General features: G+C 53.9%; 1 protein-coding gene across 2 annotated transcripts in view; it reads right to left on the minus strand.

The window, feature by feature from the left end:
- Positions 1-24,460, minus strand: part of CPNE5 (copine 5) — an 82,627-nt gene that overhangs the window by 27,007 nt on the left and 31,160 nt on the right. Inside the window, exons 4-11 of one of the 2 annotated variants that reach the window (XM_081140408.1) lie at positions 22,981-23,084; positions 22,456-22,495; positions 22,165-22,241; positions 20,288-20,347; positions 18,003-18,053; positions 17,653-17,716; positions 6,523-6,626; positions 2,079-2,183 (exon numbers count right to left, since the gene is read on the minus strand). In XM_081140408.1, coding sequence (XP_080996534.1) covers positions 2,079-2,183; positions 6,523-6,626; positions 17,653-17,716; positions 18,003-18,053; positions 20,288-20,347; positions 22,165-22,241; positions 22,456-22,495; positions 22,981-23,084 — 605 coding nt within the window. The remainder of the gene's footprint in view (positions 1-2,078; positions 2,184-6,522; positions 6,627-17,652; positions 17,717-18,002; positions 18,054-20,287; positions 20,348-22,164; positions 22,242-22,455; positions 22,496-22,980; positions 23,085-24,460) is intronic. The other variant, XM_081140409.1, reaches the window with a different exon arrangement.

Genomic DNA, 24,460 nt, shown 5'->3' on the forward strand with positions numbered 1-24,460 from the left:
CTCCATTAATACCGCTTCCAGCCATGTCGCAGTCAATCTATTCCCTGCTGCGGATCAGGGCCCCAGCTGCCCAGCGCCCTGGAGGGACAGCAGTCTGGGCTCAGTCTGGGAGGGGGAGATGGAGCCTGCCTGGTTTCCCCCATGACCCGCACCCCACCGCACCCTCTCCGCCCCTGAGGCTGAACAGCGCGCCCGGGCCTCTGAGCCCGGCTGCCCTCCTCACCCTCCCTGGGTTCTGAGACCCTGGGAGCCCCTCCCTAGGGATGCAGAGTTGTGGGGGGTCAGCTGGACCCCCTAAAACCTCTGGGCAGTGGGGCTGAAGATCCTAATTCCTTCCACCTTGTGAGACTTTAATTGGCAGGCTCCCTTTCTCCAACCTTGAATTTCCCTTCCCTCTGCCTCCGTCTCTCTCCGCCCCAACCATCCGGTCCCCGACTGTGCAGCCTTCCCTGCACCCCTGGGCTCCAGCCCGATGCTCCAACCACTCTGTCCTCCCGCCTCCCCAGGACCTGCCCAGACACGCAACTTGGGTTTGTCTGGCTAGATGCCTGCTTTTGTCTCTGGTCTCATTTTGCACAATTACTTTCCTGTCTGCTATACCTGTGTGCACATCTGAGATCCCTGTGGTCGGACTATAAGCTCCCTGACGATGGAAGTGAGGCTACATTCCCCTGGATGCTGCACAGGTGGAGGTGTGATGGGCACATAGTAGATGCTCGTGACCGCCTGTGGAATAGATTGTGGCTTTTCTGTCCCAACCAAGAGGCAGGAAAAGGTGCCACCTCATCTCCTGGATCAAAAGCCTAACATGGAAGGAGACAGGGTTCCTGGAGGTCCCCCTCACCCTACCACACACATAGCCTGTCAGTAGCCACTGTGAGCAGGGTCCCAGCGAGCCCATGCTAATGCCACCAGCCAGGACGCCCCCGTGTTCCTGTTTGAGTGGCCAGCAGAGGCCCCGCTTCCTCAGGGCCGCTGGGCAGCCTTGCCCATTAGCCTCTGCCAGCTTGCCCACCAGCTTCAGCAATCTCCGAAACCAGGCTGGGTTCTCCTGACTTACCACAGACAAGCACCACCTTACAGCTCCCCTGGCACTTAGCACAATTGGTAATTATATGTTTCTTTGTGTAATTATTGGATTGATGTCTGCCTCCCCCACTGGATGTAAACTCCACGATGCTGGGTGAAGGGTGAAGACTGTGTGTTTGTTCCCTGCCGACTTCCCAGCCTCTAGCGCAGGGCACAGCACGGCACATGGTGGGGAGTCAACAAACACTTGTGGACAAAATGCTGAATTTGGTATTTTACCCACACCAAAGCCTTCCTATGTAGGCTGTGCCATGTGAGCCTCAAAGCGGCCCTATAAGGTAGGTAGACGTTTAAATAACCATTTTACAGATAAGGAAACCGAGGCTCAGAAAAGTCAAAGTTTGCCCAGATTGACAGTACTTTTTGGTCACAGAGGCAATTAGAAACCAGGTGTATCCACACGCAACAATCTGCACTCATTCAATGGTGATGATGATGATGGTGATAGCTAACAAGTGACAATAGTAGGCTGTCCCATCTGAAAGTTCCATGAGCTCTGTATCCCACCCCTCACCCCCATTTATGGCAACTTGGCTGGCACAGAGTATGAGGATCCTGACTCCCTAGAATCCACCTGCCAATAGTGGGGGCTGGTGGGGACCAGGCCTCCTCTGTGTATCTAGAACCCTGTTTGGCCCCCATGTGCCCCAACGGTGGGAACAATGAAGACAGGCTGCTGAGCTCCAGGCCAGGACACCTCAACACCCATGGGGCTCCCCAACCCCAGACACCTCCCCCCCCCCCCCAGAGGTTCCCACCAGTGGGGATGCCTGACAGGAAGGAAGAGGAGGGGTCGGGAAGGGCTGTAAGGAGGTGAAGGCACACACTGCCCAGGGAGGGAATAGGAGGGAGACTCAAGAGTCCCACCCTGTGCAGGACCACCCGTGCACAGTTCCAGGGGGCCCTGCTCAGATTGAGGGGACCGCCCACATCTACGTGAACCAGGCCTCCCGCACCTGTGCAGGGTGAGGGACATTTTCTCAGCTCACCTGTCATAGTCCCCGTTGCAGAGGGCTCTCACAGGAATGGAGAAAGTTTGCCACACTGGATTTAGGGTGTTCTTCATGACCTCAGTCTTGTGGCAGATGGTGAACCTGGCAAAGAAGAGAGGAAAGGTGTCAGACCCCAAGCCAAGGAAGGTAGAATCCAGGTCAACTGAGGGACCAGCTGGTTAATCTCTACAGTTGTCACACATTAGAAACCATGGCTTTGTGAAGTGATGAGCTGCCCGTCACTAGCAGCATCCAGGTAGAAGCTAGATGGCCATTTCCTGGTGGTGCTGCAGAGAGGATTCCTGAGCAGGGCTGGGATGCAGGTTCGGGGCCCTGCTCTCTGTGTGACCTTGATCATGCCTGTCCCACTCTGGGCCCGTTTCCAGGGAGTTGGCCGCTATCAGATATTCTTCAACTGAGATCCATGGAAGAATCTGCAGATGTGCCTTAGGGATTTGTGAGACCCTGACACTGTCAGGGAAGTTGCGGGTCTGGGCTTCGCATGCCTGCTGTTTTCCTGCCTGTCCCCTCAGATCTCCACCTTCATGGCACTTCCTCATTTCCTTCAGGTCTTTACTCAACTGTCACCCCTTTGACATGAGTATCTGCCATGGGCACCATATCTAAAACTTACAACCCCTTGGCCCCTGACTCTGACATCCCTAACCCCCTTCCATGTTGCTTTTGCATTTCGCCTATCACCATTTGACATGTGACATAGTCTAATTTTCTCTTTATTTATTTTATGGTCTGTCACTAAAATGTAAGCTCCGCAAGGGCAAGGGTTTTGTCTTCTTTGATTACTGGTATATCTTTAGTGTCCCCAACTGCCTGGCACATAGTAAATACATGTTCACTAAATATTTTTTGGAATTAATAAATGAATAACTGTATTTCTCAGAGGAGAATTTCCATAGCATTTGCTGGCATTTCAAGCCAGAGAAGGAAAGCCCCCGGCTGAGATGATCTCTAAGACCCTTTCAGCTCTGAATCCATGAGCTTGCTTTGCAAACCAAAAGTGCAGAACTGGCTTATCCCATCTGGGCCCCACCGCAGCGTCGCTGCCCACTCCCCCCCACGCCTGGCTGGCCCCATCCTGGAAGCCCGCCCTGCCACATGGGGGGCAGCGGGAGCCAGTGGCGCTGGGGCCAGGGGCCCCCCTGAGGTTCCCGGCACCTATCCCAGCTGCCTCGGTGCTTGGAAAGGTCACCCGGGAAGGTGCCTGGGCTCCGCCCGTGCCCACACAGCCTGTGCCATTTCTTCTCTGGAAATTTTCAAGTCAAAATGTCATTTCTGTCACTGAGGCTCAGCGTTTCTCTTCTCCGCTCCTTCTTGCCCACCCACGGAAGTGTAGAGATACACGTGGGAGACCTCCCCACACACCCGGAGCTGCTGCTGACGACGGGAATGGGACGGAGGGAGGAGGGGACACAGCTACCCGGGGCTGGGGCAGGCAGGTGGCTGGAAGAGGGGGCTGGGGAGGCAGGAGGGAGGATCAGGAGCTTGATGGGCAGTGAAGGGAGGAGGTTCGCGCTGTGCAGAAACCCTAACTGCACTAAATTCCCCCAAAGCCACACAAACCTGTGTGGACCCTCCAGCCCCCCCCACCCCCAAACTTCCTGGCCAGGTCTTCTGAGCTATTAGCCTGAGTTCCTCCCTCCCTACTTGTTTTTCCTGAACCCTGTGAGGTCTGGTTTCTGCTTCAGACTCTTGCCTGAAACCCCTTCTTTAAGTTCCCTACCCCCACTGAATCCACAGGCCCCTCGACTCCCTGCTGGCCTGCAGTCATCCCCCCCCCACTCCACTCATTTGGACACACACTCCGTGGGTGGTGCAGGAGAGCGCTAACAACAGAGTCAGGCAGGCGCGCACCCCAGCCCCAGGGCCACTACTGCCAGCTGCGCAGCCCCGGGAAAACCACTGTCTCTCTCTGATCTCCCCTCTCGTGGTGAAACCGGGATAAGAGCAGAAGCTGCCAGGCCCTGTTCTAACTACACATGTTAACTCACGAATCCTCACAGCAGCCCTGCCAGCCGGAGTTAGGATCAGCCCCGTGGACACACCAGGAAACTGAGTTGCAGAGGTTATAGCTTCACTGTCTCGAGTGGCGGCCACCAGCACATGTGACTACTTACATTTAAATTAACCAAAGTGAAATGAAGTTTAAAACTCACTTCCGCAGTCACCCTAGCCCCAGTTCAAGTGCTCAACAGCTACGTGTGCCTGATGACAACCATACTGGACAGCGAAATACAGAACTTTTCCTTCACCCCAGAAAGTTCCACTGGGTTAGACTTGCCTAAGGTTACACAGCCGACCACTGGCAGTGCCAGCGGGCCTGTGGGCAGCCTGGCAGGGAGCCCGCTCCGCCCATCACATTCTTACTCCCAGATGAGTGACTGGATGGAAGAGGTGCAGGGCCAGGAGCACAGAGGACGCTCTGTGGGTGCCTCCTTCCAGGCCCTCCTGGTGTGGCAGGCTGACATTTCACTCCCCTGGCCCCTCACTGGCCTTCCTCCCATGCTCCTAACTGGGGGTGTCTCCCAGACCTTCCCCTCTCCCCTCCTCAAAGCCGGTGACCACCCTGCTCTCACCGGTTCAGCCCTGACCTGTGCACCTGCCTCTTCGCAGGTGCCTGCGGGTTCACCCATCTCTCGGGGGCCTCTGGGTGGGTTTCTCCAGCTGCCCTGGGGGTCCCCAGGGAGACATCCAGCCTACGCTTCATGTGAAACTCACCCCCCAATAAACTCCCATGGCCTCCCCCGTCCGACCAGCTGCCATCTTCAGCGCTCCAGTTCCCCCACAGCTCCACTGCCAGGGAGGGAGCTGTGACTTCAGGCCCCACCCAAGTTTTGCTGACTGAGGTCTCTGCACTGTCCTTTTGCCCCTGTCCTCCCCTCCCCGCTCCTCCCCTGCACTTCCACAGCACAGCTTGTGGGGTGCTCAGCACCTCCCACCTGTTCACGTGTTAGCCACGAGTCTCTCCCTCTTCCTGCCCCCTCCCCATCCATCCTACACATCTGCTCTACTAGAACATCACTGGAAAACACTGCAACTCACCTCTTTCTGCTCCCAAACCCAAATCCCTCCCTCCTCCCGGTCAGCCCAGGGTGACCCGACACTGCCACCCTGGAGGGGACCTGAGGGGACACCGTCCTGGGCAGCTGGAATACCACTCAGGCCTTTTCCTCCCTCCCTCAAGTCAAGTCAAAGTCAACAAGAATTATTTAAAGAAATTCTGCTGGGAGTCCTTTGGTGAGACAAAGAATCCTTTTGTTATGCAAATGACCACACCTAATTTCCCTTGTTGAACATTCAGATTTAAAAATCCATTTTCCCTTGAACTGAAACACACCTCCTCCCTGAAGCTCCCCTACCCCCAACACACACACACACACACACACACACACACACACACACACCCCTACTCACACACACATGCACACATGGTCACACCCAGAATTTCAGCATCAGAAGGAACCTGGCAGAGGCCTTTCTGCAGGAGCCCAGGGCACACTTGCTGGGCACTCGCCCCCTCTCTGGCCTGCCGCCCCTCCCCGAGCCTCCCCGCTGGACCCATTTCTTCCCTTTCTTCAGGCCCTGCCTCCGGGTCCCCTCTCCAGCAGCGTTTTTCTAATTAACCTTCCTGGCCCGTTACCGCCTGGGCCTGCAGAACTCCAGCCATAAGTGTCCTCAGCCTCCCAGTACTGCGGTGCTTAAAGAGGCCGCGGAGACCACCTAATCCAACTGGTTTATTTTACCGAGGAGAAAACAGGCCCCGAGAGGGGCATAACTTGCTAGGGTCACACCTAGGGTTGGTGGGGAGGACCTAGGTCCCCGGACCATCCACCTAGAATCTGTCCCTGTGTACAGAGCTGACCTACATTTGCCAATGTGTGTGAGTGTTTCTGTCATATTGTGGGTGGCTTCTAGATTAGGGACACGAGAGGAGGAAATGGGGCTTCAAAGATGTGTAGAGTTTTGAATGAAGCCTATGGTGAGGTTGGGGCTGGGCGGGGAGAGGGCCCAGGTTTGCCATCTGGGGTGCAGTAGCGGGGAGACAGGTAGCAGTGGGGTGTTCAGAGGGCTGTGGGTGGAGAACTGGGCTCCTATATATGGACTGATTTGTGTGGAAGAAGGAAGGGGCTGTCAGAAGGGCACCTTATTCTCACCCTAGCCGTGTTTTGACCCACTCCCCCCACCTCTAACATATCTAACACCCACCATTGCTGGGGCCCTCGGAGTGGCACTGCTGGCTTGGAGGGTGCCCCCCGCCACACCAGCCCATCCACATGACTTCCATCCTATCCCTGCTCTCTCTAGAGCAGGAGCCCCAGGGCAGCACAGGGTGGAGGTGGACCCAAGCCACCCTGCTGGCAGGCCGCCACAACCCACCCAACCCTGACCCCAGAAAGGGGGTGGCGTGTTGCCTGGAACTCACGTTCCATCTTCGTTGCTTCTGTAGAACACCAAGAACGGGTCAGACTTCCCAAAGAAATCCTTCTTGTCCAGCTTGTTGGCACAGAACTGCATGGTGGCAACATCCTGATGGGAGGGGGGAGAACAGGGGTGTGAGGCAGGAGAAGCCTGGAGGGTGCCCCAATCCCCGTGGAGATGCAGCCCCAGGGCCCTGGAAACATGAGGATTCCAGCACCAGCCCTTAGAAAGGGCAGCTTCTGACGTTTTCCCAACACCTGCTGAGGGCCAGGCCCTGGGCTAACACTTCTGAGGGTCTCATTTCGTCTTCTAACCACCCCACCGGCAGGTCTAGAGGAACAGTCTTCCATGAAGCAGGTGGATTCTGGAGCCAGCTGCTCCAGCGTGAGTCCTGGCTCTGCCACTTTCTAGCTATGTGACCTCGGGCAAGGGAGGTAACCTCTTGGAGCCTCAGTTTTCCCTCTGTCACAAAGGCAGATCATAGTACACACCCCACAGGAACTGTTGTGAGGACTAGTGAGATCAAGTGTGCGAAGTGCTGAGCAGAGAGCAGCCAGTCATACCCATGCAGTCAGTGTTGACCACTTGATTTCACTACTATTTTACTGAGTGGCTTCAAGTAAAATGACTAACCCAAGGCCACTCTGAGCCTGGCCTGTCAACCCCAAAGCCCACGCTCTGTCCAGTTGCCTCACTCCCTCACATATTTGTGTGGTTCCTGGGAGACATGTAAGTTTAGGCATCACTTTCACACCCACTAACTCACAAGAGGCCCACCCAACCCGCTCTCTAAGGTGGATACGGCCCGGACCATGACCCACTTATAGCCGAGGAGCCTGAGGATCCCCCAAGTCCTCAGGGAGGGATTCCCCCAAGTTCACCATGCAGAGCCCTGGCTTTCTGACTCCCCGGTCCAGTTCGTGGCCCCATCTAACCAAACACTCAGCCCAAGAGTACAAAGAAGGTACCCAGGACCTGGTTGGACCCCTGGACCCCTCTCTTCACATGGTGCCCAGCCCCTAAGCCCACAGTGGCCGACTGGGTACTGGGCAAAGGAGCCTCAGAGTCCTCCTCTCCATCTGTCCCCATGTGGCCTCTTCAACCTGAAAGCTTCATGCCCTGACACATCACCTGTCGTCAACTGGCTATTGCTCGGGGCTCTATCCTATAGTCCCTGGGGCCTGGCCTGCCCCCAAGGGCTGGGGCCTGTAGGGAAGCCACCAGCTTCTCCCACTGCCTCCTCCTTTGAGTGAAGGAGAGGGTCTCTTGAATCTGTGTCCTCCAGCCCAGTGAGGGCCAAACTGGTGGCAGAGGCAGAGCTGCAGCCTCCCACAAGCTTGAAGGATATGATTAAAGGTTGGGGGTGGATATGGTATAAAGCAGGAGGAGGGAACCTTTTTTCTGCCAAGGGCCATTTGGGTATCTATAACATCATTCTCAGGCCATACAACATTATCAACATAAAAATGAGCTATGAAAAAAGCTCTTACATTTATTGAATTTCAAGTCCTGCCTGTGGAAGCCTTGGCAGGGCCAGATGTTCCCCACTCCTGTTGTAAAAGATAGGAATATGGTGGCTGGAGCCAGGCTGCCTGCTTCAGCGCCATCCCTTACTGGCTGTGTGACCTAAGGCAAGTTACTCACCCTCTCTGTGCCATTTCCTCATGTATAAAATGGAGGCACTGGCAGTGCCCGCCTCATATGCCTATTGTGAAGATGAAATGAGTTAACGAGTAGAGTGCTGAGAACAGTGTATGGCGCACACTAAGTGCTACGTGCCTGCAAGCGGTTATGATTATTTATAGAACACTTCTCCCTTCCCCCCAACACAGGGTGTGTGGCCTCTGTCCCTGCCCCATCTCCACTTCCACCACCTCACACATCTTCCTCCAAGGACATCTGACAACAGCAAACACAGAGCGTCCCCCCATTCACTCACTCAGTCAGTCAACAAACATTTGTAGATAACATCTGTGCAGGCCAGTCACTGAGCTGCGAGCTTTACAGCCTTGTCATACTGAGCCCTCGAAACAGTCCTTTGTCACTTTTTACAAAGGAGGAAGCTGAGGGTCAGAGGAGTTAAGTGCCCTGCCCGAGATCACCCACTGATAACTGGCGGAGCAGAAATTCGACACGTATGAGCGGATTTTAAACTCGTGCCCCTTCCAGATCCCCTCTGCCTCCCTGAGAGCACATTACAGTCCACGAGGTGCTTCCCTGCTTGCCTTGGACTCCGGGGTGTCTGGGCAGGGAGGGGCTGGGCTCTAGGTGACCTGGGACAGGAGTGTCCCCGAAAAGGAGGCTCTGGGGAGGGGCAGTGCTGAAGCACAGGGGCCAGCACCTGAGTGCCCGGCAATGACGGCTTATATCATGTCCCTCATCCTGGGCCACTGAGAGGGAGAAGGGGGCTTGATTGGGGCCCCCAAGGCCTAGAAGCCCAAGGAATCCTAGAGCCTCCCAAGAAACCTAGGCCTGCAGACCTGGGCTAAGAGTGGCTGACTGACCGAGCACGTGCTAGCGCAGAGCTCCAGAAGCACACCATTCTCTGTCCCCTATTCACGTACATTATCCATTGGAGCGTCATAACAACTGTACGAAGTGACTCCTCTGCTCGCCTCCTTTACAGATGAGGAACCTGAGGCTTTTAGGGGTTGTCAAATGCCCAAGGTCACACAGGGGGTAGCCCAGGCAGCCAGATTTCAGGACTTGCCCTCTCACCCTCAGGGAGATCTCCAGCTTTCTAGGCCCATCCCCGAGTCACTGTCTCCCCAGGAGAAAGTTCCAATCCCATCCCACTCGGGGTGGAGGGAGCGTGTTAAATGCCTCCCTGGGGAGCTCCACCCTGTGGCCTAGAAAAAGGTGGAAGCCTAGGACCTGGTGGGCTCCTCCTAGCACCAGGTAGATAAATTGTGGGGTCCTTTGTTCAAAAAGTATTAAGAAATTTCAAGACAGTGACAACAGAGCATTAAACCAAGCGCAGGCCCTGTGTGACTGCACAGGCCACATGCCTATGAAGCTGGCCCCGACTTTTCCCTATGAGGCACCCGGCGGTGGCATCAGAAGACACTGAGAGACTAGCCCCTGCTGAGGAGAGTGGTAGGGACAGTCCCCGCAGGGAACCCAGGGTTCTGAGTTCTAGTTAGTCCCAGCAGCCCCTCCAGCTCTATGAGCTTCAGTTTCCCCATCTGTAAAGTGACTGCTGAACAGGACGTCTGCCACTGTCCTTTTAAGAGGGAGGTTTAGTTTCAGTGCTGTGTATTGGGGAGTGTGCTGGCACAGGGCGGCAACTGGGGAAGGCCAGTGCTCAGGGGACAGTCTGGGAGTCCAAGGCTCCTCCAGCCTCCCCAGGACACGGCTCTGTTGTGTCCAGATGTGACCCCACCCATCTGGAAGTCACCTGTGCGACGCCTGCACTTGAACGAACATGGGTGGACCACACACCACAACCTGCACTGTAAAATAAAACATATATTTCAAACAACCGAAGCAGGTGCCACAAAATCCAGGGGCAAAAGCTCTTATGTTTGCTTCCCAGGAGGACCCTCAGGGCCTTGCAAGCTCCAGAAGGAGAGGAAGAATATTAGAGAAAAATGAATGCAAAACTTAGTAGACCAGGCTTCCAGGACCATTCAGCACTCCACTGGGAGGGCCACTGTCCCAGCACAGCACCTGACAGAATAGCACAAAGGCCACCTGCTTGGAACCCCAGCTCTGCCACCTACCAGCTGAGCAGCTAAGGGGAAGCAACTTAGCCTAAGCCTTGATGCTCCCCTCTGATCAGTGGAGTCCTAGTGCCCCGTGAGCCTGTTGAGAACACGAAAGGAGAGGCATAGGTTAAGTGCCAGTCCACAGTGCCTAGCACAGAACATCTGTAAGAGAGGAGCCAACACGGACAGAGAGCCATCTCCCACTGGGCTGAGCCCATGTTCAACTCTCATTCGCCTATGAGAACGGCAATGTAATAAAGTTCTACCTCTATGTGCCAGGCACTATTTTTACATCTACTAGTTCACTTCATGCTCTCAACAACCCCACGAGGTAGGTGTAATTTTTATTCCCATTTCAAAGATGAGGAAACTGAGGCACAGAGAGGTTGACACCCTTGAAGCCACACAGCTAGGAAGGAGAGAAGCTGGGATTGGAACAAGAAAAGTCTGGCTCCAGAGAGATTAATAACAGATTCCAGAGGATGGAACCCGATTCATCAAGATAAGTTTAATTATGTTCTGTAGCCTCGGTTTGAGAAGTCAGAGAAGTGTGAAATCCACTTAGAAAGGCCTCCTCAGTGCAAAACTAGTTAAAATTAAAAAAAGAAAAAAAGAAAAAGACCCGCTCTGAAACTCAGCTAACTGGAAAAATCCACCAGGGAGCCACATCTCATTTCCCGCTGATGGCAAATCCGTCAGGCATTGCTGGGGGCCTATTTTGTTGCCCAGCCAGGTCCGCCCTCCCTAACACAATCCAGACCTGGAACATTCGTTACATTCACCAAGAGCCCATTATGATCATCTGTATTGTTGTGCGATTGTCCAGTCCATGGGGGTCAGACAGACCTTCAGAGATTTCTAGGCTGTAACCAAGGCGAGCTTCCTCCCTAATGGTGTGCACCCCACGGGGAGTCCTTGAGTCTAGGATCTGGTTAGTTATCTGGGGACTGTGCTTTTGAAGGTGGCTCTGACTTATGTCAACAGTCATACAAACAAGGCTTCAACTGCTCCCCTTAAATGAGGGTTAGGAAATGGATCAGCCCTCCATATATGTGTGAGCTCACAAAGAGGCCAAGGGAGGAGCAGTGAGAAGCCGGAGCCTCAGGGCAGGACTAGGGAGCAGAATCTGGCAGAGGATCGGAGGTCCCGCTGTGGGACAGCCTCCCCTTGGGAGGGGCTCTCGCCCCGGGAAACGCTGTTCCCGAACCAGAAGCCTCCCTGGTATCAACTGCAGAGAAGATAAAGCAGCTCCAGCAATACATAATTTCCTGCAATTTCTGCCTTTTCACCCTATCTTTTTAAAAAACATATTAAGTTCTTCTAAAACAGCAGGATTGCATCAATTTGCATCTTTCCAAATGTTAATGAGGCTGCCTGAGGGACCACAGCAAACAGCCTTTCCCTCCACGGTGGCCTGGCCTGCCCCAGCAGTTAGCCCTCCCAGATCCAGAGGAGGGCTGTGGAGGTCGGAGGTCAGGCCCAGAGGTCAGCAGGTGGGCTGAAGGCTGGGAGAGGGGAGAAAGGAAGGCTGCTCTGGCCTGGGTCTTGCTGTTGGCCTCTAGGGCCAGAATGCAAATAAGGCAAGTGCAAAATTTAATTTATGGCACCCAAAATCTCAGTAATCAAAATTAAGATTTTAAAGTGATATTTTAAAAAATAAAAATCAATGCAAGAATAGATGATAAATAAAATATCAAAAATTTATCAAAAATTTAAATAAAGCCATTTTACAAGTGAAGAAACTAAGGCACAGAAAGCTCAAGTAACTTGCCCAATGTCACACAGCTGGTGAGCAATGACATTTGGTCTGGATCCAGAGCCCAAGTTCTTAACCACTTTGCCCTACTGCTCACAAGCTACCCTGAGAAAGCACTTTTAAATAGATGGTAGAACCATGGTGACATTTACTGTCTTCTCTTTAAAGTTTGCTGGGTTTTCCTAAAATTAGTACATTGTCTTTTTTAGTCAGAAATAAAGAAAACATCGATTAAAAAGAAAAAGAATCATTAGCCACAACTCGAAAATTCAGCACTCCAGCAGGAGGGAACACAGCCCAGACATGGGCTGATTCTGTGAACCGTGACCTGGGAGGGCTCCTGCGTTCACAGAGGAGCCCAGAGCCCCAGCTGGCCAGGATAAGACTGCAGAAGCAGGAGACCAGGGTGCAGGCATTCAGGGACATCAGTCAAGACCCCATAGACTAGAATTATTTGAACACAGATGGTGGGCGATGTTAGTCTAGGAGACTGGGCCTGTCTTTACACATGGATGGTAATAACAGCACTGAGGTCAAGCTGGCTTTTCTCTGCCATACTAATGACTGACTTTTCGAACAATTCCACGAGTTGTACATCTGCTGATTTGATCATTTAGGGGCTGAAAACCCTAAATTAACATTTTCCCTCCCCCTCATTGAGCCTCTGCGCCTGGGATACGAACTAAAATCCATCAACTAAATTTCAAAAGAAAAATGGAACGATTCAGCTATGAGGATGTTCACTGCAGTATTAATTATATTGTTACCTATAAGAGAATAGAATCAATGAATTATGACCCATTCGTACAGTAGAGGCTAATATGCAGCTATTAAGTGCATGTTTCCCAAGACTATCTAATGACATGGGAAATAAATCTGGGTCCCATATTCTACTGATAAGTAAAAGAAAACTGGATACCACATTCTACTAATTATAAGAAAAAAACTATATACATATACACGCAGAAGAAAGCCTTGGAGGCAATGCATCAAATGTCAACAGTGATTATCTCTGGGTGGTTTTTCTATTCTTTGTATCTTCCAACTTGTCCATTAGAACATCTTATTTTTCAGCATCAGGAAAAATGTGTTTGTTCGGTTTAGTTTTCTTTTCTTTTTTTTTTTTTAAGCTAGAGAAATGATTTCTAACACCAAAAGAAATCACAAACGAATTTTTAAAAGGGTGCTGGTTGAATGCTGCCATTCACCACAGAGAGCACTTACATCGTGCCAGCCACAACACGCATCTTTCCTGAGCACCGGCCTGCGGGCTTCGGGTCTCAGAAAGCCTCCGCCAGGTGCCTGGCTTCCTCTTACCTCTTTCTTCTTATCTTTCCCCCTTCTTCCTGGGGCTCTTCCCACATGGATACGCTGGGTCTCCTACGTCTGTCTTTAGACAATCAGAGTTCTGACTTTGTCAGGATTTGAGGCTGCTAAGCTCCCCTGCTACAGGTCCCGCACGATCTGGCCCCCACTCCCACCTACAATACAACCTCGCCTCTCTGACATCAGTCTCCCCCTGCCCCAGGGTCTTAGCACAGGCTGCTATTTTTGCCTGAACCCATCCATCTTCCCCCAGGGAGCTGCAAGGGCTCATCCCCTCACCTGTATGTATTTGGCACTACATAGTACTGTCCATGAACTCTCCTTCAGGAGAGTAAAGAGTGCTATACAATGTCTGTCGTAAAGAAGAGGCGACGGGTCTGACAGGGTTGAGGCCCACTGCTGTACTGTGATGGCTGGGTGGCATTTCCGTCTCTCACACTAAATTGGAAACTCTGGGAGGCCGAGGACTGAGCCCAAGCATATTTGCTGAAATGAAATGAATGAATACGTGAGCAGGCTCAGAGAGGCGAGTCACACTCCTGCCTGGGTGTGCAGGGACCTGGCTGGGAGGCAGTGAGGACCTGCTCACTGGCCAGGAACTGAGGTCTGGGTGCCCCGGAGGCCTAGGGGGAGCTAAGGGCCCAGAAGGCGAGAGCAAGAAGCTGCCAGCTCCCTGCACCAGCAGCACTCCTGCCTCTCTCCAGAAGCCCACCCTTCGCCAGGCCTGCTGAAGGCTATCGGCCCCACAAAGCCCATAGCGGTTCATGGGTCACGGAGGCCCACGGCTTCACTGTGCGTGAAGGAAAGACTCCCTGAGGACTTGGAGTCCAAGGCCTGCGTAGAATCCTGCAGTCTTAGGCAGGCCACTTTAACCTCTCTGTGTCTGTAAGCTGGGGTCACTCATACCTGCCCAGCCCCCAGCCCTCGGTGGGAATCAAATAGACGGTAAACATGAGAGGCCTGGTCAGCTGTGAGGACTGTGCAAATGTTGGTGACTGTTACACGGAGTCATAGTTTTACTGCTGAGCACAAATGAATGGTGGTTCAGGAGCTTAAGCTCTTCCTCGTCAACATCAAGGATCACTGACTAGTATGAGAACTTTCTCGGTATTTCAGTTCCAGGTGAGCAAGGCTTTTCTGCAACCTGTGAAAGCATGCTGGCCGCCCCAAAGTCCACTCCAGTCCCCTGCTGGCCCGGCCGCCCACACCGTCCCGTGGATGGGGGAGGGTTTGTCGACTCGGGCAGAATGAATTCACTTGAGCAGGAAGCTCTGCTCCGGTGCAAGCGCGTCTCTCCACTCCCCCCTCTTCCCTTTGATCTTCCCACTGAATTCGGAGCTGCAACAACAGAGGCAAAACCGCTCAGATGTAATTATTTTAATTCAGCCAGATGCTGGGAATTAGTCTCTTTTCCTTGCAAGTATTCTAGGGAAAGAGAGAACTCAGCCAAAGATGGCCCAAAGAAAAGGAGCTGACAATTTCGGGGAAGGAGGGGACCCCCCCTTGTGCTGGAACAGCTTAAATCCAGGAAACTGCTGCCGTCCCTGGATGCCGCAGGGAGGGGGGGGAGGAGGGGAGAGGGCGGGCTAATAGGTATTAAATTCAGACTGTTCGCCAATCCCGGAAAACTAGACCAAATAACAGCACCCAGCATTTTCCAGAGCTTTAGAATTTCCAAAGCACTTTCACTTTTGTGACCTTATTTTAATTATAAACCGGGGGGAAGTCACCGGCTGAGCTAGAAGCTTGGGGGCCAGCTGAATGCAGGCTTCAAGGAGTTCAGTGTCTCCCAGGCACCCTGAAGAAGCCAGGCACCAGTCGGGCACAGTCCATCTCCTTTAATCCTCACAGTAACCCTCTGAGCCCCAACACAGGGGGACAACCTGAGGCTCAGGAAGCTTAACCAAAGCGCTATCCTGCAGGTCAGCTGGGCCCTGTCCCTCGTCTGAACTCCGGTAGCGTCCGGGCCGCAGCATACACAGGTGTGGCTTCATCACCTGCTGCTGTGCTTCCTGCTCATTCCTCACAGGTTTGTGACAGGTCCCTACGAGCACCTACTGTGTGCCCAGCCCTCTGCTGGGGGAACACACGGGGGAGGGTTAGGCTGTCGTCAAGCTGCTCCAGCCCCACCGAGGGAAGCAGACAGCGGAGAAAGCAGAGCCAGCAGTTGCGTGTGAGTAGATGTGGCTCTTGCTGCACTGCCCTGGCCCCGCGGTGTGCCTCGTTCCCCGCCCCGAAGCCCTAAAGGCAGTTTGGGACAGCACAGCCTCGCGGGTGAAGATCCCGGCTCTAGAACCAGACGGCCTGGGTTCCGTCTCTTCTACTCAGTGGCCGTGTGACCTTGGGCAGGTCACTTAACCTCTCTGCGAAATGAGGACCATATTACATCAGACGTTATAATACATCAAACTACACATTACATTACGTATTATAATCCATCAGATAAACCAGTAGATACATGTAACCATTCAGCACAGAGTGTGGCTCAGAATAATTGCTCAATTAATGTGGCTAACAGTTTATACCTCCATCCCAGTAGTACTCAAAGCATGGACCAGGACCCACCCCACCCCCCGGAAGGGGGTCCATGAGGCCAAAACTATGTTCATAACAATGCTAATAAGATATGGAGTTTTCCAGAAGTCACCCGACGGTGACGTCACAACAGACTGACTGCAGAGCAGGTGTGAGGGTGCCATTTTCTTGGGTCGAGTCGGGCATTACAGAAATGTGCTGAGATGTGCAGAAATGTAAAACAAGGCCACTCTTCTCACAGATGACTTTTGTTTGGGAAAATACAGTTATTTTTCAAACAAGATGTTATTTATGTTCACCAATAGCTGGATAAACTATTGTTATTCTTAAATGAATTAATGCATAATTTAAATTTTTCTCAATTTTAAATAAATATTGATAGCTAACAGATACGACAGTTGCACCGACTTTCCATGAAGGTCAGAAAGTCTTATGTTTTTTTAAGCCAGGCACCATGCCTGGAGTTTGCCGTAGCTGTTGCCTCTGAGGAATGTCTGTCTGGCGGGACAGGGCTACGGGCTGTCAGTGTGCCGGGGCCTTCAGAGGCTCACCCCACCCCTTGCTGCAGTCTTTTCAGGACGGCTTTCATGCTGGGATGTGTCTGGCTGCATTTTTTGGCTGGGGGTGCTAGGGGTGTGGGAGCAGCCAAGGCCGGGTCAGAAAGCCTTGTTGTCCTCAACCCTCCCAGGTCCTCTAGCCTGAGCTGTACCCCGCCCCATGGGAAGCTGGGTCCCCAGGTTACCCCAAGCTTGGTTGTGCTCACGCTTCGTTGCTGCTTCTACCTTTTCTCCCCGGGCCCCATCATGTTTCCACCTGGGGCTCCTAATGAACTTAAGAGGCATGCCAGCCTCAGTGGTTTGCAGAAATGAGCCTGGGCTCTAGAATCAGACTGACCTGGGTTAGAACCCTGACTCTACCCCTCTTGTCCTTTATCAGGTGACTTAGCCTCTCTGAGCCTCAATTTTCTCGTCCATAAAATGGGAATAACAATAGTACCTAACTCTTAGGACTGTTTTCAGGAGTAGTCATAACTTGTGTAAAATACCCATCACTTGGCAAGTAAGAATTATATTTTGTCATTTTCAGCCGTGGGGTCCCCTGAGCCCCTTCAGCTGTCCCCGCCTGCTGCTTCTCCACAGGTGCACAGAGGAAGCAAAACCAAGGCTGCTTGGGATTGAGACTCTGCTTCCCAACATACGCATGTGCATGCGCACACGCACACGTGCACATGCACACGTGTGCACACACAGATGCACCATGCGTGCGCGCATGCACACACACATGTGCAGGCGTACGCACACATGTGTGCACATGTACACATACACACACTCTCACCTATCCCCCACCACACGCCCTCACTGCCTCAACCCCAGGCAGGCTGTCACCCTGCTCTAGAGCTAGAAGTGAAAAATGAATGCCACGTGCCCAGGCTGCAAGACTGAAAAGGCCCCTCTGCTGCCAGTGTTGGTGCCAAGGCAGTCTTGGCTCAGGACAAGTAAGTGGTGCCACGGTAGGGAGTGGAAGGAGCCCTGGCGTGGGAGCCAGGGGCCAGGGCTCCTGGCCCAGCTCTGCTGCTGGCTGTGGGGAGTTCCTTCCCCTCTAGGCCTCGGTCAGCTCAGCTGAAAAAGGAAAGCCTTCCACCTTCTAGCTCGGATGTTACAGAATTCTAGGACAGGTGACACCGAGGAGCCCTGGCCTCCCGTTCCCTCCAAGGGTACACATGGTCGCGGGTCGCAGGGAGGCAGCCTCCCCTCCCTCCCACTCCGCCCCATCCCGCCAGGTCCTGCCCTGCAGTCGGTCTGCCACTCACCCTGCAGTTGCTGAGCTCCTCAGCGGACAGGATGATGGTGCCGCATTTCTTCCCTGGGACACCACTGGGAGGGGAGAAGATGAAAGGATGGCGAGCCAAAGACAGAGGCAGGGGCCTGCACACTCCCCCACTCAGCCCTCCTCAGCCTCCCCGCCCCGCCCGGCGGGTCTGCCCCAGCTCCCAGCCCCGGGGAAGACAGGGTCCCTGAAACAGTGTCAGGGTGGCCTAGGGCACTGCTTCCCGGGCCAGGCCCCAGGCCTGGAGCTGCCCCACCCTGCTCCCCGAGAGCCCACCAGGAAAGGTGGCGTCTGCACTGAAAGTCCTAGAATCGGAAAAGCATCCAGACTCACCCGGAGGCTTCCAGACCAGTGGTTCTCAAACTTTCCATCCAAAGACCACTTCTGTGGGCAAAAGACCTTGTGGGCCAGCAACCCCACTTTGCACCCAGCTGACCCCAGAATCCCAGAACATTCTGCTTTGAGCCCTTCTGATTAATCTCAGGAGAGCAGCAACAGGGAGTCAAGAAGAGCGGGCATTCCCTCAGGGGCAGCGTGCCCAGCCCCTCGCCCGTGACTACCTCCCCTGGAACAACTGGGCTGGGGTCTCTCTGGGAGAGGAACCCCAGCCAACCACGCAGCTCCTCAGGAAGATGGATGATGAGGACCTGAAGTCGGCCCACCGGGAGAATCCCCTCCAGGAGGGCAAGTTCCCAGGGTGGGGCTCCACCCAGGTGACCTGCACCACCTCCTGCCATGTTCAGGAGGGTCCCCTCCCCCTAGCACTAGCCCATCCTACTCTGATGTTTGGTACTACTGGGGTTCCCAGTGCAGCCAGGGGCCACTGGGAGGTAGAAGAAAATGTCAGGATGTCCAGCAGCTGCATGACTTTGGGCTCATTATTGCACCTCTTTGAGCCTCAGTTTCCTTACCCATAAAATGGGTATGATTGTAGCATCCATTTCACTACCTAATATGCATACACAGGCCTGTCGCAAAGAAGGCCCTCAAGGAGCGTCATTTCCCTCCCTGCCCCTTTTCCTTTACAACTGTGCAAAGCTAATAAGATCCAGCCCCACACTTCAGGACAGCCTCTGGGCCACCAGCATGCTGACTGTGGAACACATTTTGAGAACCACTGATGGAGGTCTTCCCAGCACCAATTCTCAGAGGAAAGGGCCTTCACACAGAGGGGGCAGGGGAGCTGGTCCCGGGGTCTGATGAGATGGCCCAGATCTCTCCATATCAGGGGAGCAGGGGAGCAAGGGCCACATGTGGAAGTTCCCCTGCCACAGGCAGGTGGCAGTGCCTGCCAGCTTGTCAAGCCCTTAGATAGCAGCAGCTGAACCAAGTGTCCCCAAGCCCCTCCCTTCCCCCTGCCTGGCTCCTCCTGGCAGTAGAGATATGATTTGTTTGACCAGGTGATAAAATCCTCACACCAGCCTCCTTACCCAGTGCTACTGCATCTGTCCCTCTCTCTGCCTCTGAGCCCCTCTTCTATTTTGGAACTGTTCCCTCCCCTCCAGCCCTGCTCCCACCTGCTAGGCCTTCCTTTCTCTCTCTCCCTCCCTCTGGTCTTTCTCACCCTCCCTCTCTGTTTCTCTCTCTGACTCTGGCTCTCTTTCTAATTGTTGCTTCTCTACTCCCTTGAAAATCATCACCCACACCCTTCCTGGGCTGTGAGCCTCCCTGAGTCCCCTGGTGGCCCCTTTCCCACATCCAGCTGGGCTGGGGGTCAATCCAGCTGCTGGGACCCCAGCCTCAGGGAGCCCTCAGCAAAGGCCAGTGGAGCTCTGCTTACTCAACCAAATGCTCATCTTTGGGAGAAGCCTCCAGGCTGGTCCCCCAGCCTAGCTCCCTCCCCTGGCCCCTGCTGGGGTAAGGACCCTGCCTCCAACCTGGAGAGGAGAAGAGGGAAGGAGTGGGGAGGGTCTGCGTTGCCCACATTTGCATGACTCCCTGTCAGTCAGGGCACATACTGGGTTGCAGGTTGGATCCCCAGTCAGGACATGTGCGGGAAGCAACCAATCGATGTTTCTCTCTCTGTTTCTCTCTCCCTCTCTCTTCTTCTCTCTCTAAAATCAATAAATACATATATATATATTTAAATATATCTTTTATTGATTTCAGAGAGAGGAAAGGAGAGGGGGAGAGAGAGATAGAAACATCAATGACAAGAGAGTCATTGATCGAGCCCACAACCCGGGCATGTGCCCTGACCGGGAATCAAACCCCGATCGCCTGGATCCTAGGTCAATGCTCAACCGCTGAGCCACACACCGCCGGGCAATAAAAATATATTTAAAAATAAAGAAATAAATAAAAAGGTTTATAACTTGCAAAAAATAAAAAGAAACCAGGCCAGCAGAGAAAGGGAAGGGAAAGTGCCCAGCCCCTCTGACTCCTGTTAACAGCCCCTACCTTTAGACCCCACCCCGCTTGCAGAAGTTCCATGAGCCACTGGGGCTCCAGCCTGGATGGGCAGTTCTCGTGGAGGGGCCCAGGGTTCTCTTTGTCACCCGGGGCCAGGACTGAACACACAGTGGTGGGAGTGGGGACAGCGCCAGGACTCTGAGGCCCCTCTGCAGAGCTGGCTGAATGTCTGAGAACTCCAGGGCCAAAGGTGTCTGGTGACCTACCCGTTGGACACAGCTGGCATGGGTTTGCCTGTCCTGGAATTCAGGCTGAAGGCTCCTATCCTGTGCAGAGAGGAAGAGAGAACATGTGTCATAAGCCAAGTACCCCTCTCCTGAGAGGCCAGGGCACTTGGCATCTGGATTCCTGAAGACAGGTTTCTGTTCCAGATCAAACATCAAAATAGGACCGAAAGCCATAGGTCAGGGGAAGGAGAGGTCTTCTTCCCAAACCCTGCTGTAAAGTCCTACCTCAAGGGTTCCCAAAGTGGGGTTCTGGGCCTGCAGCAACAGCATCAGTATCCTCAGGGAATGTGTTAGAAATGCAAATTCTCAGGCCTTCAGAGACCTGTGATCTGAAACCCTGGGATGGAGCCCAGCAGCCTGTGTTTGACAAGCCCCCAGGGGATGCGGAGGCCTGCTGCAGTCTAAGAACCGCTGCTCAATCTGCTGCTTGACCTCTTTGAGCCTCAGTGTACAGGCTGTGAAGCAGGGAAGTACTGAGAGCATCCCATGAGATCACAGAAGCAAAACTGTCTGGCCCAGAACAGAGGCCTGGTGAACGAGAGCTGTTCACAGGCCTCGCCAAGAAGACAACTGCCCTTAGACACGTGACACCTCCAGTGGACAGGAAAGGCCCCTCTCCTTCAGCAACACCAAACATCTCCAGCAGCCTCCACCTGCCTACCCTTGAAGGCACAGCTCCCTAGGCATCTCCTACCCCAAGTCTTCCTCCGTCCTCCCAGGTATGCCCTTCACCAAAGGTGGAGCAGGTGACAGCGGGTAGAAACCAGGCCCAAGTGGCTCATAGGCTTTTGACCCAGGCAGTTGGGAGCTACAAAGGGCAGACACACATTCACCCCTGGGATCCCACATTCTATAAGCTTCAGAGCTCCTCAAACCTGGGTTTGCTCCTTGGGCTCAATAAATGAGAGCAATTGCAATTATATCCAGTTAACCCAGAGGAAGTGAACTCTGGGGGGCAGGGAGGCCTTTCCAGGGCCCTGAAGTTGCCACACAGTTACTGGGGGGTCAGAGACAAGGGCCTGGGAGAGAGACACCCCCCCCCCCCCAAACACACACAATAGCAGGCTCTGCAGTTATCCATCACGGTGAGGGGACAGCATCCAGTGTGAACTTGGCAGAAGCAAGTTGGGGGTTGATGCCCAGCCCAGCCTGGTTCCTGTTTCCTGCCCACCCTGCAAATGACCTGCATGCTTATCCCAGTCTTTGGTTCTCTCTTGCCTGGGCCCTGCTCCTGGGGCTTCCTGAGAAATAGGGACAAGAGAAGTCACCTCCTCCACCTGGCCAGCCCTAACTGGTCCCTGAAGCCACTCTCAGACTCCTGCGTGAAGCCTTGAGACTGCTCATTCCAGAGCCTGCTCAGAATGATGGCTTCCCCTAAGAGCACTCAAGGCCTTTGAATGCAGGCTGTCAGGGCAAGGAGAGAGGGGAGGGCCTTACCACACCCAACTCTGCCCACAAGGGTGAACAATCTGAGGAATGTGCTATGTGAGCAGAACCTCTGTTCAAACAAACCCCAGCTCTCCCACTTCCGAGCTGTGTGGCCTTGGACAAGTTACTTCCCCTCTCTGGGCTTTGTTGTTTTCCCCTCTACAAAGATAAAGGTGGGAGATTAGATAGCATCTCAGAGACATCCTAGCAGTGTGGGCCTCTGATAACGGAGCTGGGGTCCCTTCAAGGTAACTGGGTTGAAAGTCCAGCAAGGGGAGGGCCCATGGGGTCTCCTAACTCCTAATCATGGCTCATGACTGGCTGGCTGCTTCTGCCCTCCTTGGAACCAGCCCTCCATGAGGCTGGGCAGGAAGGTGGCCCATCACTGAAGAAGGAACTTAAACAGGCCCACACTCCTCTACACTTACGTGAGGGGCTTTTCCAGGCGGCTCCCAGGGGATCCCACAATCTCTCCAAGGGTGCAGAAGGCCTGGCCCAGGAAATCCTGCATATCCAGGGTACAGAGAAGACCAGTATTACCCCCTCTGCTCACAGTCATCCCAGCACCCCCAGTGCCCCACCCCTGGAAGCGTGATGGCTCTGAAATGACAGGACACAGCGCCAGACACACACTGTGTCACAGTGAAGCCTGAGGCTGATTCAGAGCTCTGCATTTAAAAGACTTGCAGAATCGCTGGGCAGTCATAGGTGGAACTCACGTGTTTGGATAAGTCGGGGCTCTTCGAGTCAACGTCGTATCTGCAGGGAACACAGAGAGGTGGTGAGGGCAGCCGGGGGTCCTGCCCAATCAAGTCTGTGTCAGGACCTCTGCACCCCCCAAAACAGGCTCTGATCTCAGGACAGCTTGCACAGAGGGAGAGGTCAATGGGGACCTCTCCGTCGCCTGGGGAGAAAAGGGCTCCCAGAGGTGGAGCTAGAGTTGTCTCCAAGGTCTCTCTCAACCCCCACCCAGGTCAGGTAGCTGCTCAGTGTCCCCCACACTTAACTGAGAACAATGGGGGGTGCTTCGTTCCCTCTCCCCACCTTCCCTCCATCTCCTGATGAGGCTGGACTTCAGCTAATAGTCACTTTTACTCCAGGCCAGCCCGGGCTTCCTCTAACATCAGTGCCCCCCTTCCCTGGTAAGGGGACCTGCCCAACCCCAGGTCCTCCAGCCCCACCTCCCATCACTGCTTCCTCCCCAGGAAGATGGTGCTCAGTCCTCAGCACCATCTTCCACTTACAGGTCGAAACGGAGGTTCTGCTTCTCCTCAAAGAAGTAATCCACGATGAACTTGCGCACAAAGTCGGGGTTGAGCGTGTTGTCGATGACTTCGGTGCGCCCGAACTGCAGAGAGACGGGGCGTGGACCTGGGTCCAGGCTGGGGGGCAGGGGAGCCCTGGGCTCGAGCCCCGCAGTCCTGGCCCTGGGTGGTAATGGAAGCTTCGCTCTCCTGGCCCCTGGCCCCACCCCAGCCTAGGGGAGAGCCCCCCCATCTAGCAGTGGGAATCGTCCGCACTGGCTCCAGCTTTACTCTCCCTCTCTGCCAGGCTCCGCCCCAGTTGAGTGGTTCTGATGCCCGGGCACCTGAGCAGGCGCTTCACTGTCCCAGCTCCTGCCTCTGCCCCGGCTGCCTTCCCCCTGGCTCCTCTTCTCCGCCAGGGCCACGGCCTCCATTCCTTCAAGGTCCCTGGCTGATGCCGCCTCCTCCAGGAAACCTTCCTGATCCTTCCAGCCAGAGAGTTTTACCTCTCTCTGACCTGCCACTGGACTTGTGCCTGTCCTGTGACCACCAACCGTCCCTGGCTGATTCCAGTTAGGTGTGTACTTATTCGATGCCCCCCTGGAAATGCAAGGGCAGAGACAGGGCCGACGGGAGCAGATCCCACCTCCTGGCATCCACACCCCTGTGTAATCTCTCCCCTTGCGCGTCGGCCGGACCTAGTGACTGTCTTCTAAAGAATAGGCTAGAGCACAAGTCCCTTCCAAGATTATGTTGTGAAGGACTATGGCTTCTGTCTTGGGTACCCTCTTTCGCTCTAGCTGGCTCACCTTAAAGAAGGCAGCTGCTGTGTCGTCAGCTGCCCTGTGGAGAGGCCCATGTGGTAAGGAACTAAGGACGGCCAGCCCATCCTAAGAACCACAATCCTACCAACAACCACTGACAACTTAGAAGTGGACCCTGCCCAGCTGAACCCCGTGATGACTGAGGCTCTGGCCAACACCCTCGACTACGGCCTTGTGAGGTAGAGGATCCCACAAAGCTGCCCCCAGATTCACGACCCTATTGTTTCAGTGGCTAAACTCTGGGCTAATTTGTTACACAGCAGTAGATAACTAATGCACAGACTTGACTTTCTTGGTATCTAGAATTTTTCAAACATTAGACACTCAATAATTGAATCCCGCCCAGCCGGGCATGGCTCAGAGGTTGAGCATTGACCTAGGATCCAGGAGATCGAGATTCGATTCCCAGTCAGGGCACATGCCTAGGTTGTGGGCTCGCTCCCCAGTCAGGGGCGTGCAGGAGGCAGCCGATCAATGACGACTCTCTCATCTCTGTGTTTCAACTCTCTCTCTCTCCCCCTCTCCTTTCCTTTCTCTGAAGTCAATAAAGATATATATATTTTAAAAGTCATTGAAGTGTCAATTATTCATTAAAAAAATTGAATCCCATTAAACTCCCCCAGATGACTTAGGGAATCACTCCCCTCTTCTGAGAT

Source organism: Miniopterus schreibersii, assembly GCF_964146895.1.
Source record: "Miniopterus schreibersii genome assembly, chromosome: 6".
NCBI classification, from domain to species: domain Eukaryota; kingdom Metazoa; phylum Chordata; class Mammalia; order Chiroptera; family Miniopteridae; genus Miniopterus; species Miniopterus schreibersii.